We start from the raw sequence: 16,617 nt of genomic DNA on the forward strand, positions 1-16,617 counted from the left end.
GTTGCTCCCGAAGTAGTTCAATCCTGTGGAATCAATCATGACGGCTTTTACTTTGAATAAATCAAAGTTGTGTTTGTGTTTCTTTGGCAGCAAATATTTAACCATCCAGCCACATTGGCCTTGGTGCCATAAAAGTTGGCAAAGTTTTCAGTTGGGCTCCTTATTGTTACTTCTTTCTTTTTGTACTCTCAAGGGCGTGGCTTGGCCTTAAAACTTAGCCTTGAACCAGAACTCCAGGGCACATGCCTGTCAATATTACTGACACTCAGCATTTGGCTAACATTCATTCAGCCAAGTGGTCTGAGGTGTGAGCAATGATCCAACGTGTCCAGACTTAGTGTGGCTTTAAGATTTTATTTTAATTCATCAATAGAAGACTTTAGCCTCAATCTTTGGCATTAACTGCTGACCATTCGTACACAAGATTGGATACTTTATCTGGGTCAAGGTTGTCACAATCCTAGAGGCATGAAGATATCTGAAGCTTCCATAAGATTCTGAGTAAAGTCAGTCAGTCTAAAAGAACTTGACAGAGTTAAGTTATGCAAAGGAAGATGGCTTCTAACCACTGCTATGTCAATGACACACCCACACACACATTTCAGCAAAATCCCATGCCAGCTACATAAAGTTAATGAACGTGTAAATGACATCAGATGGGCTGATGCTGAATAACTTTTTCCTACTACAGCAAAGTCACATTAGACAGAAATACATCCTTAAGCCACAGACAGCTGAAAAATTTCGAAGTATGTAGTAATGGACTTCAGTTACATAATGAGCAGCAGTAATATGCATTTTTGACTTTTGACTAAGGATATTGCTGTAATTATAATAATTATTGATATGAATGATATGATTAGTCATAACTGAGGTGATTATGGCTTACAGCTAATAAAAAACCCAAATCCAATAAATCCAAAATCCAATTCAATAATTTTTCGAGTTTCACCTGTATATATAGCTTTTATATATATATATATATTTATTTGAAATATATATATAAAATCAAAATACATTTCTACTACAGTAATATCATCTGTGATATATGTCATATGTTAAATAACCATAATAAAAGACAAACAAAAAGAAAGATTCAGGATTCAAATAATTCTTACACTTTAAATAATTTCATTGTACTAAAAAAAAAAACACCTAAAAAAGCCAGCAGCTTTAAAAAAAAAAAAAGTACATCTGAATAACATATGCATCATCACTTCATGGTGTCTGAAATGTAACAATAATCCAGTGATTTATTTTTTTCATTATAGCCTGTTATCAGTGTTTTGGTATGAAAACATGAAGTGTTTAAAGAAACCTTTATGCACCTTCGTCCAGTCACAGACTCTTTGGTCCATCCAGGGCATGTGCAAGGCACTGAAATGAAGTTCTTTAGCCAAAAAAAAAAGAGAAAAACATCTATCTTTGCATTTCTATCTTTATCTATCTTAAAATAACTATCTATGGACATTGTAATAAAATTTTGCTAATAGCTAGTTAAAATCTTGTACACAGTGACATATGTGCGGCTGTCTTAATTTTAGACGTGTTAGCTCCAGTTAGGACCGCTCGCGTATGCTACTGTCGAACTGAGTTGTGAACTCATCTGATTGCCTGTGACCTCGCAGCTATGAAATATACTTTAAAATGGTTTAGAAAATGTTTGACTGGCAGCCCTGGTTAGTCTTAGGACAGCAGGGGTATTAATCTGCAGTTTCATTTCTTTTGTACGGAAAGAACATTGGAGGCTAAACTACAGTAGCTAGTGTAACTTAAATTTTAGAGCTAAGCTTCTTATACCTTGCTTCATCTTAAAGTACCTAACTTGTAAAAGTTTTGATTGAAAAAAAAATCATTTAAAAACGGAGCAGCATATCATGTTACCACGTCTTTTTATCTTGGTTACACACTCTGTCTAGTCTAATCCAATTTTTCACGTCTCCTCCTCGGACTACAGTTATCTCACCATCTTTTAAGTTAAGTTTGGTCTTAACCCAGTGCAAGGAAGAGCCACGCCCTACGACATTGGCCACCCTTTTCTTTTAGTGGAAAATAAAGAACTATGGACCACTAAAAAACGAAAGTATCTCTCATATCCACCATGCCACTTCAAAACCTGAGGTCAAAACATTAAACAAAACAAAAGACGTCCATCACGGTAATTTACACAATTTACCACAGTTGACTCCGATAGTCTTCCTAAACAAATCTATTGCTATAAAATCCCCATAAAAGATCTTGTGTAGAACAAGCACCCGGCAGTCCGGAGCTGAAGGCAATATCTCGATGACTTCAGTCACTTTCGACTCAGGCTTTGCTGTCAGTCAGGTTCATTTGTATCTCATTGTCTGTTGTTGTTTTCTTGCTGGACTTCGTACCCAGAGCTTCTGCCTGCTCCAAGGTGGAGGTGAGCGGCTCCCCCAGTGTCTCAGGCAGGAAGAAGGTCAAAACCCCAACAATGAAAGACAGGATACCAACGATGAGCTACATAACCGAGATAAACAGACATGATGTTAAATATTTCTTTAAAACACAAATATAAATTTTTGGTGGGTAATCATAGATACAGATCAATCCTATATTATGTTTGGGATACATTATGACAAGTTTTGATGTTAAAGATAACATAGTTTTTTTTAAGTAGGATGCAGCTGGTATTTTTCTGTAATCAGTATCAAGTCAGGCTTATACTCACCTGAGGAAGATAGATCCAGATATCTGCGAGGTAAACGCAGAAGGGAGCCACAACACTTCCGATCCGACATGACATGCTACCACTTCCTACCGCAAGTGACCTGCGGACACACCAGTACTCCTTTATATTTCACACGTAATATAGCACTTTACTCTACACTCCACTTTACAGCCCGGCATCCTGCAAATGAAGATTCATTAAAAAAAATCATGAAAGATTGTTTGTATTCTACACAAATATAAGGAAATATGCACAGACATCAAAGTTTAAATTGTCCACATGTTAAACGTGGTTACCGAAACTGGAATAGTAGTTACAGGAATAGCTTTTTTTTTTTTTTTATAGATTTACAATGACTGCATTCAGTATATAGAAAGCTGAATTCTAACACAAAAATCAGACCTTGTTGATCAAACCTTTTGAAATTTTTATTCAGGTCCAGAGCTCTAGGGTCTGAGTTGAGTCCAGGGCACCTGGTTCTAAAGGCAACTAGAATAAATGAGGCAGAGTATACAGCTACATACTGCAATACTTTCACTTTGGGAGTGAAAATCTGAACAGTTGGGATTTTGTAGTGAAGCCACATGGAAATTAATTTGCCTTCTGAAATTTCTGAGCTTTGAGGTAATTAATATTCACTCGGCATCTTCTCAACCCAGATCTGTCAACGCACAAACAGACTCCTAATTGTGAGTTTTACCCCCTCAAGCTCTTGTTTGGCATTGCACATGTGGATCTGCTTGGGCATAGATACAGAAATGTATCCTAGGGGCTGACTGGAATAGTTAGTAATGAGTATTTGAAATAAAATGGATATTTTTTTACATTATATGTGCTTTGGAACTTTGTGGCCTTTTACCCCTTACTGTACATGTGACTACATTTTTATTTTTCACCCTGTCAAAGTTGATGATGCGGGCAGCTCTAAGAGAACAATTTTTTGACAAACACTTGTTAGAAATGTGGCGATCTATTAGTGTCATGTTAAACTACTTTTCTTTAGCAAACACAGTGATGTGTCCATTCAGTCATAAATGCATCCTTATGAGCAAAATCCACTAATAAGGAGTTGTATCTGGATATCTGATTCAATGATGGCTGTATTTAATGTAAGACGTTATGAGATGTGAGAATGGAAATGTATGGATTCTTTTTAGATTTATTAAACATTAAATTCAAACATCAATAGGTTCTGAAATAAAAGGACATGTTGTTGGATTTATTAATCAGCCCCAATACGCACATTATATTGTTGTTAATAAACCTATTGTGTAACTGTTTTGCAGTTATGTTCTGTGATGTGCATTTTAAATAGTTTGTTAGTTTAGTAGTTTGCGTTTTTTTCTGAATGTGTTTGTTTGTTTGTTTGTTTGTTTGTATATTCTTTGGACTATAATCCACCTATGAATAGAGGCTATAGGCTTATACCCTATGAAAGTTCAATAGTGGTGCCTTTTTTCTTTGCTGCTTTTTTTTTTTTTTTTGCTCACAGTTTTTTGGAACTCACTGAAAGCCCAAGTCTAAAAGCCACAGCTCGCTATTGCTCTACACATATTTACTCACCTGATGATTGTTGGGTACAGCTCACATGTGTACAAGTAAATGAGGCCAAACGCTATGGCAATGGCAAACTTCCCTGTCATACTCAGAACAACAGCTAAAACCTCAAAGTCCTGCAGCAAAATAAGAGAAGCAATAGGAAAAAAAATTATGAATTTGAACATACAGGTTTTGTGCATAATCTGCTAAAAGACACTCCTCGTGGGCATTGATCCTGGTCAAAGTCGTTGTACATGACTTCGCACAAACATCAATGAAGGAACGATTCCTGTTCCTGCTATAGCTTATACAGAATTAAGTTCTAGCAATATTTCAGAATTTCACTCAAAATATTGCGAATACGAGTTGAAACGAGAGTGGGAGAAAGAAAGAATGAGAGAGAGAGAGAGAGAGAGAGAGAGAGAGGGAGAGGTTATTTCAGTGCACAGCTGTTGTGCAGACTTGCTGAAAGTTGGCCTTAAAGGCAAACACTAAACAGTTATAGCCAAAGTATTCATCCCAAAGTTCTCAATATTCAGGCTGATAACGATGACTGAGAATTGAGAAGTGTCACACTATACTGCACAGTCTAGTCAGTATCTACTCAGCAGTGCTATATGACACTCTATTACACTACACCATGTATTAACGATTTAAAACTCCACCATCCCCACCGCCTAATATACAAATCTGCTACCTTACACCCACTCACGCCTTACAGGTCTATTTTTAAGCCAGACCAGGCAGCAGACCAACTCAGGCAGCAGGCCACCGTTTATATAGCATTTCAGGCACTGGGCAAAATGTGTATATAGAAAATTGAATTATAATTCAAATACACAGTCGTTTTTATGGTATGAGGGTGAAATGTATAAAAATATTTTTATATAATTTTATAAAGTTTTAACAAATTTGTATATCATTTTAGAATGTTTTAATACAATATTTTTACATAAGGCACAATACATAGTCTGTGACAGTCATCACATTTCCCCTGAGTGGGCCTTTAACACACTAAACACACACAAACCAACCATCCGTAATAATCCAGAGATCAGGGTCCATTCCGCGTCCAGAAAATGACTGGAATTGGAAATGATGCTAAAAACTTAAATATAGAAGCATTTATAATTGTTAGGTATTATCCTATAGTCTTTATACACTTATGTATACATTTAAAAAGTTATACAGTATATTTTATTAATAATAGTAGAAGTAGTTGAAGTTTCCAGTGTAAGAACTTTTTGGATAAAAATTTACCAGCTGTGTAAGTCTTCTGAGGGTGTGTGTATGTACAGTATATGAAGGTGTGGGTTTTTACTGGAACTGCAAAGAGTTAAATTAACTTTAATTTTTTATAGAATTTTATTTTTTAGGATTCCTGAATGTAGTTTCCCACTTGATATACAATTAAAAAGGGAGATCAAGAAGAAACAAGTTCATTTACAGATAATTTAATTAAGCAAGTACCTCTCAAAAACTCAGTAGTACTCAGTATTCGTACCTGAGGCACTGCGATGATGAGCATACAGGCAACTCCACCCAGCAGCAGCGCTGGGGCGCATGTCATTTTCCTCCCGACCCGGTCCATGGCAAAGCAGCCAAGTAAGTAGGATGGCAGTTCAACAGCACCTGTCATAACCAATCAATCACCAGTGTCAGTTTAGTGCTGAGGTTCTCAATGTTCACAAACGGAACATCCTACTAATTTATTTGCCTTCCAAAGCATCTTACTAATTTATTCCTGAACTTACCACCTATTTAGACATCTATTTTTAAACACGATGTAACATTTTCACTTTCCTTATTTTAATTTAAAGCATTACCTCAATGAATGTTATACAGGCTTTTATTTATGTTTCTTACAGCAAATGCTTATATAGTCAGGAACATAAATTTTTGATTTCTGTTTTGTTTTGCTTAGCTTTTTTTTTTTGTGGTTGTTGCTGAAGATTTAAGCAAATTCCAAGCTTTTAAGTGTGACATTAGCCATTTAGGGATTACAGCCATTGTCATACACACACAATCTGGGGGCAATGTAACAATCTAACATACAAACGTAAGGATTGCATTTTAAACACAGTGTTTGGATGTAATACAAGCTTTAGTACTTGGATGAAAATTATTTGCGGTAAATGACTGATGCTAGAAGTCTTGAACAATATGTTCTGTACATATGTTATGTACATAACCAAGTTTTCTCCTTCAAGATGCCTTTCCAGGTGTTTACTGCAGCTGTTTCCAGATGCTGCTTCTTTGTGGGTCATTCTGCCTTTACTATTGTCTTCAATTAATGAATTGTATTGGGTCAGGATCAGGTGACCGACTTGGCTAGTAAAGAAGATCCAATTTCTTTGCCTTGGGTAGCTTCCACTGTATGTTTTGGGCCTTTAATTATCTGCAATATGAAGTGCCATTCTATCAGTTCTGCAGAATATGGCTTAGTCTAAGCACAGAGTATAGAGCTATTATACACTTCAGAAATCCTCCTCCTACTTTTATCAGCAGTCAGGTCATCAATAAACACCGGTCACTCGAATCAACTGGCAGTGATACGCGTTTATGCCATAACACTGTCTCCATCATGCTTGATGATGATGTGGTATGCTAATGCTGGCCTTTTTCAATTGTACAGACACATCTTTGGACCTTGTGTTGTAATGAGGAAACAGACCCCACCTGGACATGCAATTCATCGTCAACCATTTGTTTCATTATTTATGAGCCACCCAAAATTGGTGTGTATACTGTAAATAGCAAACACGAAGCCTGTAAACTCTCGGTATGGTGTGTAATGTGGTTGTTTATAACCATATTGAGAACCATCCTTAATGATGATTTCTTTATCTTAAACACACACCCACAAACACTCATTACCAGCCAGGAAGAGGTTGATGTACTGATTTCCTCCCAGGTTGACTGAGCCCAGGCTGAACACATAGTAACCAAGTGCGCCGATAAACCAGATCGCCCAGCATGTGGCACTGCGCCCGACCATTTTCCAGCTTCCGAACATGTCCAGGATGCTCAGCTTTTTCTCTGGTTCCTCCAGCCTGCCGTCATGCTGCTGTCTGTTCTTCAGCAGTGTGTTCCCAGGTTCGTCCATCAGCTCTGACACCTACAGCACAAAGAGAGCAGAAATCTAGATGCTGTATATTGTTATTGTAAATATTAACACAGAAACCATGAGATCATGAAATAGTATAAGCTCAACGACATTTTAAAATCTAATTTGTAGTAATGAATGTAAAAAACATTTTGAGACGTTACACTGTAGAACAATCCTCTAAATAGTATATAACATACATGCACATGTATATAAACAGTATAGATAAAGTCCTCTTTGTCATGCTCTGAATGTTACAAAAGTCCAGTATGAATTCCCTAATTTGTAAATGAGACGTTCATTTAAACCAAAACACTTTGATAGTAAAAAGTGGTACATTTGGGTTTTCCTCCAGTTGCTCGTTGGACTACTAATGCAAATAAACATTGTATAAATACTGATACTATTAATGTCACTCATAGACATTAAATATGAATGGCCTTTTTTTTTTACCCATATGAGAGAATGCAAGTCAATAAACATGCGAATAATCATTGTTATTCCATATTTCAGATGAGTTGAATGACTGAGAAAGAACATACAGTAGAGGTGGCAACACTTTGGGGTTGAACCATGTGACACTATTGGATTGGGTGACACAAAAATTGGCATCCACTTCATTAGGTACTGTACAGTGGATATAAAAAGTCTACACACCCCTATTAAATGACAGGTTTTTGTGATGTTAAAACATTAGACCGAGATATATCATATTAGAACTTTTTCCACCTTAAATGTGACCTATAACCTGAACAATATAAGTATACAAGTAGAGAAATCAAAATGAAAAACTAAAATAATGTGGTTGCATAAGGGTGATGGACCCTTTGATTTTATTACAGCACTCGCAGTCTTTGGGTATGAGTCTATCAGCATGGCACATCTTTACTTGGCAATATTTAATAAACTCCAAGGTATAAAGCATGATGGTGGCATCACCTTGGAGTTGGAGCATTTTGATGGCATTTTGGTGGCATCACCATCATCACCATCACCACCATGCTTCACTGTAGGTATGGTTTTCCTCTAATGATGTGCAGTGTTGTTTTTGTGCCAAGCATTCCTTTTGGAATTTTGGGCAACCTTGGTTCCATCAAACCATAACACATTTTCCCATGTGTGTTTGGAAGACTTGGATTTTCTCCACTTGATGATGAATGCCTTCACTGTGTTCCATGATATATCTAATGCTTGGAAATTTTTTGTAGCCTTGTGCTGACTAATACCTTTTAACAATGTGATTCCTCTGACACTTTGGAAGCTCTCCGTGGACCATGGGTTTTGCTGGAAGCTGTGACTAAGAATATGCCAGGAAAAGCCTACTAGAACAGCTGAACTTTATTTGGAGTTTATTGGAGGAACTTTAAATGATGACAGATCTGAACTGACTCCAATTATTACGTGAGTTTGAATGTGATTGTTTAATTCTGAACATAGCCACATAAGCCTCAGTTATGAAATGGTGTGCACACTTATGCAACCAAATTAGGTTTTTATTTTTAGGGTACAGGTCACATTAAAGGTGGAAAAAGTTTTGAAATTATTCATCTTGGTCTATTTTTTTCTTCTTTTTACATTGTAAATAAACCTGGCATTTTATCAGAGATGTTTATCAGATCAAATATTTATATACACATTATTAGTACACAGCTAATAATGTGGGTACATCTGCATGCGCTACAAGCGTTGAGGTTAAGGGGGACCGGGTGTTACCATACTAAGGAGACCCACCCTAGTGACACCACTGGTGTGCTATCTAGTTGCAAAAATACCATAAGCACTAACCCAAAAAGCAGATGTCAGGCCTGCTCCTACCAGGACACTGAATTCCACCACTGCTCTGGGGTAAAGTGATAGGGTTGGCTGTACAACAAGATCGTTTCTTCACTGTTATCTGTCTTTTTTTTTTGCCTTTGGATCAGGCAACACACTTATATTCATATTATTTTACATTCGTCTTTTAGAAAACACTGACATCATCACACTACAAAAATGATGTCTTAGCAAGTGAAAAAATATATAGGATACACAAAAATGTATCTAGTAACCTTTCTTGTTGTACCCAGGTAATGCTACCAGCAATGCCATCATTAATAGTACGAAGTAGCTAAAAATGCTACTCGTCAATCTTGTTGCTTTCAACAAGCCATGGATCATATCCATCATCTCCAGGGCCTACCTTCTACTAGCTTCAGTAACTTAATAATCTCTCAGTTATTCCTTTTTCATCTGCCTTTGTGTGGGAAAAAAAGCATTTCTCTGGGTTATTTATATTTTTTAATTTCAAGACATATTGGCAAGCACTACAGCGCTGACTAATAAAAGCTGAAACCTGAAACATTTTTAACAAAGTTAATCAAAGATTTATTTTTAGCCAGGAAGGAAGGAAAAGCAGCACAGCTACCTTAAAATAAAACTACAAGCAGCGCAGACTGTCTACTTGCATTGTTGTAAGGTGTCACTTCCTTATCCACAAAAATCACCAATGCTGAAAGTTATACAACATTCATTCTGTGATGTATTTGGTAAAAAAAAAAACTTTTGTAGTGTTCACTCCTCTTTGTCTAAACCAACCATTCAAATAAAAATATAATGTGCTGAAAACCTTTAATAAGTTGGCCTAAAACATTTTATCTCTGGTAATGCTTACAATGGGGGCAGAGGTAGCTTGGTGGTTAAGGTGTTGGACTTCTGATCAGGAGGTCCCCAGTTTCAGCCCTTAGCTGCTGCGCTGCCACTGTTGGACCTTTGAGCGAGGTCCTACACCACCAAGTGCTCAGATACAATCAGGCATCGAGCTTGCAATCCGACCCCGTAAGTAACTGCCACAGACATGGATATATCTCCAGGGTGGGGAGTATCCATCGTCCGATGTGCCGGATGGCATGTGGACGGACCCTTTCTCTATTTCCTACAAGGTTTCATGAGCTTATAAAGCATCGGACTACAATCAATTAATTGTTTATTCATTCATTCATTTATATATTTATACTTTCTTTCCTGGTAAAAAAAAAAAAGGATTCCCATTAATAACAAAAGAAATGACTTATACCCACAGTACAGGTAACCACATTTCCTTGTACCTTTAGGCTGGGCTCCGTTCCATTCCAGCGAGCCATGGTATCCAAGAGCTCCTGGACTTCCTGGTGCCGTCCTTTGGCCATCAGGTAGAAGGGTGTCTCAGGGAACTTCCAGCAGTACAGGAGAAAAGGACAGGTGCTGAGGGTGAGGATGATCTGGTAGAGCCACCAGACTCTGACCAGGTAACCCACCAGTGCGACCACCATGACGCCTATTGCAAATGCTGCGTGCACGTGCATGGACGTCCACGTCCTCACTTTGCTGCCTGTGAACTCTGTAACGTACACAAACACCACAACTAGATAGCCGCTTGACACCTGTCAACATAGGGAGATAAAAGAATGGGGAAGATGATAAAGAGGTAAGGTATCGCAAAGCATAAAAATGAGGAATAAATCTCCATTCTACTTAGTTGAGCCAAATCTCAATCACAATATTCATATTTACTCGTCATGACTGACAGAAATGGGCATTCCAAACCAGTTTTCCCAGCCACTTGCTGATGTCTTTGCTTAAACTATTTTTTTTAATCAGAAATCAACATGCTGTTTTTTTTATATAGGATATTTATACAAGCAACAAAAGAATAAATTGGCTTTATAAAAGAATAAACTTTGCTTTATTTTAAGAAAAACAGGGTTTCATTATAAAAATCATACCATGGCGAGGAGGAAACGAGTCAGCATGAAGATATAAAAGTTTCCTGTAAACGCCACGGTGATGCCGAATACAAACTGACAAACACTGGTCACCATAAGAATGGGACGTCTGCCAACCCTGGAGAAAGACGAAGAAAACAGAGAACATTGTGTTATTATGAACAGCACTTAACGACCCTGATGACTTCTCATCAGGCAACTGCAATGAATACAGCTATATCCTGGATACTGGATCTGGAGTCTATCCTGGGAACGCTGGTCACAAACCAGGAATACATTCTCGATGGAACATTTAGTAGCCAGTTCACCCTCTCTTGGAGAACGTGTACATGCAAAACTTTGCACCAGACAATAATCTAAGCATAGGTTTGAAGCATGATACCTGGGAGGCCAGGCAGCAATGCTACCCGCTGTATTGCATTTCTGCAAAACTGTACAAATTGTACATACGCCCCTCCCCCCATATATGTATGCATGTATGTATATGTAGACCCCAGTGGTGCACACAGCCGAATTACTATGGCATATGTATGGTGTAACCCCGCCTACACAGTTTACATCTAGTCCCCAACACTTTTTTTTCTGAGAGACAAACTGACATGCAGATTTTAAGCGTACCTGTCAGCGATGTCTCCAAACAGCAGTGCCCCGATCAAGACTCCCAGCATAAAGGTGGGCTGTGTAAGCTTGCCAAGCCATTCCTTCTCACACACCAAGTCCCATTCTGTCACAATGCTCTGTTCCACCTGGCTGTGATCGAACACATAACCACTACACGACTCTAATGATTTATTGCCGCTAAACTCGTATTGAAAGTCTTGGGTGAAGTGACGCAACATTTTGCGACAGGGTCCAAGTTCCCACTGCTCTCCGTTAACTGTCCGCACCACCACTGGCCCATGTCCGGGAGTGTAAAAAGGCCAGATGTCATCCAGGGAGCTTGCTGAGTGGTTTCTGTACAGGACATCAGTGATGTTCCAGGGAGCATCGCAAAGAAACTTTGGTGTCTCCACCAAGAAAACAGAGGCCAGGTAGTGAACCCCACATGATATGGCTTGGAAAACTGCCGCGAAGTAGACGCAGGCTTGAAACCTAGTGAGTGAGGATGTAGTGTCAGTACAATGTCTCTTCTTATGGATAATCTTTAGCAAAAATGCATTTTTTTATGTTTAAAAATCAAAACATTATATAATGATCTCACGCAATACCATTAATGCATCCCAGTTGCAATACAAGGTTCATGTGTATCTTACTTTTGACAAAAGTCTAAATATAAATAATTTTTATAGATAACCTTATATTGTGAGTACAATTTAGGTGGGTAAGTAGAAGAAGCCCCTATTTGTTACATATAGAGTACACACAGTATACTGTAATGAAACTCTTATCTTCACAAATGCCAGCTTGATAGGAAACAGGGGTCAGAGTGTAGGGTCAGCCATGATACAGTAACCCACTCGTCACTCACGGTAACCCAAAGCCCTAAACAGCTGAGTTACAGTACAGTACCACTGAAACCTACATTATTAGTTAAAAAGCTTATTTTAAAAAAAGGAAACAAAGAGTCAAAGTTCCTTCCAAAACAAATTAATGTAGGACGTAACAGTAAGTGATTATCAGGGAATGTCACCAATCCTTCAAAAATACCATGACCAGTCAAATATAGGCCTAGGTTTAGGGTTAGGTACTGTTTCAATGACCTCTGAGGTTCCTGATACACCAATGGCACTGACCTACTGTAAGGTCAACGTTCTCCTCTACACAACAGCATTCAGAATTCAGCACTCAAACCTAAATTGGGCAGCTAATAGAAAATAAAACTTAAAGGCTGTGTTTACTGTAAAAGATACGTGGCCCAAATATGACTGGTTCCTTCAAGAGGCACAGATGGCTTAATCAACTGGACATCCTATCTGCTCATATGTGGTACTGATCTCACTCACTCACACACACACACTTTCAGTAAGCACCTTATCTTGGTTGAGGTTGTGTAGGATCATGTTGAATCCAAGGGTATATGGCAGGCAAGGACACTTTGTGCACAGACCTAGAGTCAGTAAATCTTAGTCAGTCTGTCTGCTGATGGTTTTGGAAGGCAGAAAGAAATCAGAGAAGTTGGAGGAAATCCACATGGGGATATGGAGAGAACCCGAGATGAAGCCTAGAGCTGTAAACTAGTTACAGTACCAGCCAAAAGTTTGGACATACATTTTATTTTATGGATTTTGTTTATTTTTGTTGTTTTTCAACATTGAATATTAATACTGCAGACAATGAAATTATGGCAGAACTATTACAGAATTATGGAGTCAACAAAAGAAAATGCTCCCACAATATGGTTTATATTTTCGATTCTTTAAAACAGCCACTTTTTGCTTTGATGACAGTTTTGTACACTCTGAGCATTCTATCAGTCAGCCTCATGAAGAAGTCATCTGAAATTGGTTTTCCAACTATCTTGAAGAAGTTCCCAGAGGTGTCGAGTACTTGTTGGTTGCTTTACCTTCATTCTCTGGTCCAACTTATCCCAAACCATCTCAATTGGATGTATTATAGAATGATTGTGGAAGGCAGGTTATCTGATGCAGCACTCTGTCACTCTCCTTATTGGACGAATAGCTCTTACATAACCTAGAGGTGTGTCCGGGGTCATTGTCCTGTTTGGAAACAAATGACGCTCCCACTAAGTGCAAACCAGATGGGATGGCATGTCAATGCAAAATGCTGTAGTAGCCATGCTGGTGGAGTGTGAACTTAATTTTGAGATCTCACTGATCAGACCAAACGACAGTTTGCCACTGATCTCTTCTGCTTGCTGTTCTTCTGAAATAATGGATTCTTTGACCATGAGCACCTGGCTCAAGAACATCTCCTCTGAACGGTGGATTAATGTATTAATAGCAGTAGATTTTGGAGTGTTGCTGTGAGGTGTTTTGTTTATTTAGCTACAAGAACATTAATAAGGTCAGGCACTGATGTCAGGCTATGAGTAGGAGTTCCAGTTCAACAACAATTCGGAGTTCCAGTTCCAGTTCCAAGGTTAATGTCAGGGGTCTGTGCAGGACATGTGAGTTTTTTCACACCAATTTGGAGCTCACTTTATACACAGATGCAATGTAATGCTTAGTTTTAGTAAAAGGCAATCAAAACATGAAGTTGGATACTAGACAACTAAGTGCTTCAAAGTTTGTTGCAACAGCATGGGGAAACAAAACAACACACATGGTTGTGATGGTCAGGTTTCCAAACTGTTGGTATGTACATCCTTGACATAGACATGTCCAAAACGGAATTTGGCTGACACTTAGACAATGCAAAACAAATTAACAGACAATTAAAAGAACAAGCAAACAAAAAAACACTAACCTTGACAACAACATTAATACTGAACTGATGTCGTAATGTTTACGTGAAACATGGAATTTCAAGCCTAACAGTTAAATTTGCTAAAAATGTGTCTAGGTCTGATGATAGTTTGCAAATGTGAGCCAGAAATATATATATATATAAAAAAAAACATGAGGCTGGCTTGAAAGTGGACGCTATCACTCACACACACTCGTCACAGATAAGAGTTACACAATGGCTGAGAAGATGATAACCGTGTTTACACTGTTAGCTAAAAATATCTCTTTTCTAAATTTAATATTTTGCACCACGCATGTGATATAAACTGTGTCTCCATATTAAAACATATACCATAAGATAATGTGCCATAATGGATAGCATAACTTTGTAAAAATACATAACCTGTCACTGCCTTGTATTATATATCAGCATGAGGTTTGGAAAAACCAATAAGCAAACAAACAAAGCCTACCTGTTGAAGTGGCCAAGGTGGTCGAACAGCTGCTCTACACCGTTTTTCATGTTGAGGTTGTGTGAGGATTTTTTTTTGGAGCGGTCACTTCTTGTAGGCTAAATGTTGCCCCCCAGAGTACAGCCCAGCTCAGAGGGGGAGGTTACTGGAGGGACATTCGAGAGAGACGAGCACTTCGCAGTGACATACAGTACAGTACTAGGGTGTAATTATTCATTATCAGCTATTTTAAAGTGTCATTTAATCCAGAGTAAAAAGATCAGGGAAGAGCTGGGGATATTGTCACACACTCACACACTGGTTTGTTCATTTTACATTTAGGGTATTTGGCAGACACCATGAACCTTTTTATCTTATTATACATCTGAGCAGTTGAGGGTGAAGGGCCTTGCTTAAGGGCACAGCTGTGGTAACTTGGTGGTGGTTGGATTAGAAGTCCAATGCTATAACCTCTGAGCTACCCAAGTCCACTTTCTGAGTCTTGGGTGTACATCTTTTTTTTTTTTTTGGTTTTCAATTATATATTATATATAAGGTATCTAAATGAAATCAACATATAAAGCAGTAAGCCCAGAAGGAAGCTGAGACATACTGTAGGGATGACAAAAGGAGGAAGTTAGTCCAGACATCCAGACAACGTGTAAGTTCAAGGTACAAAGTGCACAAAATCAAATCTAACCGCCTGCTCAGAACTGCTGAGGTAAGCCCGGAGCAGGAAAAGGCGAACAGACTGACTTCCACTTTTTAGATTAGATTAAATTAGATTCAACTTGTAGGTACAAGGCAACGAAATACACTTAGCTTCTAACCAGAAATGCGTTTTTACAGCGCAGAATTATCTGCATATATAGTGTGCAGTATATAGCAAGGTACTGAATTTTATGGTAGATACATTTTTTGAGGATCATGCATGGTGCTGTAGTGACGGCAAATGAATAAGCACTCATCAGAATTGTTAAGATAATCACAGGTGAAGTGGGATTAAGGCTGATGGGGCTATCAGGATTAGTGGAAATAAGTAGGACAGTAAAGTATGCAATGAGCTTATTATACACTTAATAATTAACACATTATAGAATCAGAACTAGTAATTACAATCTGTTTAAAATGTCATATTTATGATAATTAGTAGACTTAGTTATTTGTTATACTCCAGTATACAGGACCACAGGACAATAAGAGGAAAATTTGAGACCTAAAGTAATTGTGCTAAAAGTTTATAAGAAAGATGGGAGTGACATGAAGTGATCTGATTTAATGTCACAAAGAATCTGGTTAAAAAGGGGAACTTAATAAACAAGAAATTAAGAAGACCACGGAAACCTCCCAGCTTTCTACAGAGGTTTTTTTTTCATTTTTGCCGATTCTGATTTGTCAAAGTCTGTCCACAGTAAACTTGATTTGCTTTTTCTCTACTCAAAGTCAGTGAGTTTTGGTTAAAATGGTTAAAGGGGGGGGGTTGATTCCTGCCTCAGGTCTGTGTGTAGAGTTTCCATGATCTTCTCATGCTTGGTGGGTTTCCTCAGCGTACTCCAGTTTCCTCCCACAGTCCAAAGACATGCTAGTGGGCTAACTGGCATTTCCAAAATTTCCCATAGTGTGTTTGTCTGCTTCTAAAAATTGTGTTTTAAAAAGGTTTCTCCCAAGAATATAAATGGAGTTATCTAATTTTACTGTTAAACTTATCATATCTTAAGTAAACAAAAACAATAGATGT

The 16,617-nt window shown here is 38.0% G+C and overlaps 1 protein-coding gene across 1 annotated transcript; it reads right to left on the reverse strand.

Annotated features, from left to right (window-relative positions):
• Positions 1-1,163: 1,163 nt before the first annotated feature.
• On the reverse strand, positions 1,164-14,984 carry slc22a16 (solute carrier family 22 member 16). Its single transcript, XM_053479561.1, has 9 exons — positions 14,901-14,984; positions 11,699-12,172; positions 11,081-11,198; positions 10,424-10,738; positions 7,112-7,352; positions 5,739-5,866; positions 4,259-4,368; positions 2,696-2,795; positions 1,164-2,484 (listed from the first exon to the last, which is right to left on the reverse strand). Exons 1-9 carry the CDS (start codon positions 14,948-14,950, stop codon positions 2,308-2,310), a joined length of 1,713 nt encoding a protein of 570 aa, XP_053335536.1. The 5' UTR covers positions 14,951-14,984; the 3' UTR covers positions 1,164-2,307.
• Positions 14,985-16,617: the final 1,633 nt, after the last annotated feature.

This window comes from Clarias gariepinus, chromosome 2 (assembly GCF_024256425.1).
Source record: "Clarias gariepinus isolate MV-2021 ecotype Netherlands chromosome 2, CGAR_prim_01v2, whole genome shotgun sequence".
NCBI lineage: Eukaryota > Metazoa > Chordata > Actinopteri > Siluriformes > Clariidae > Clarias > Clarias gariepinus.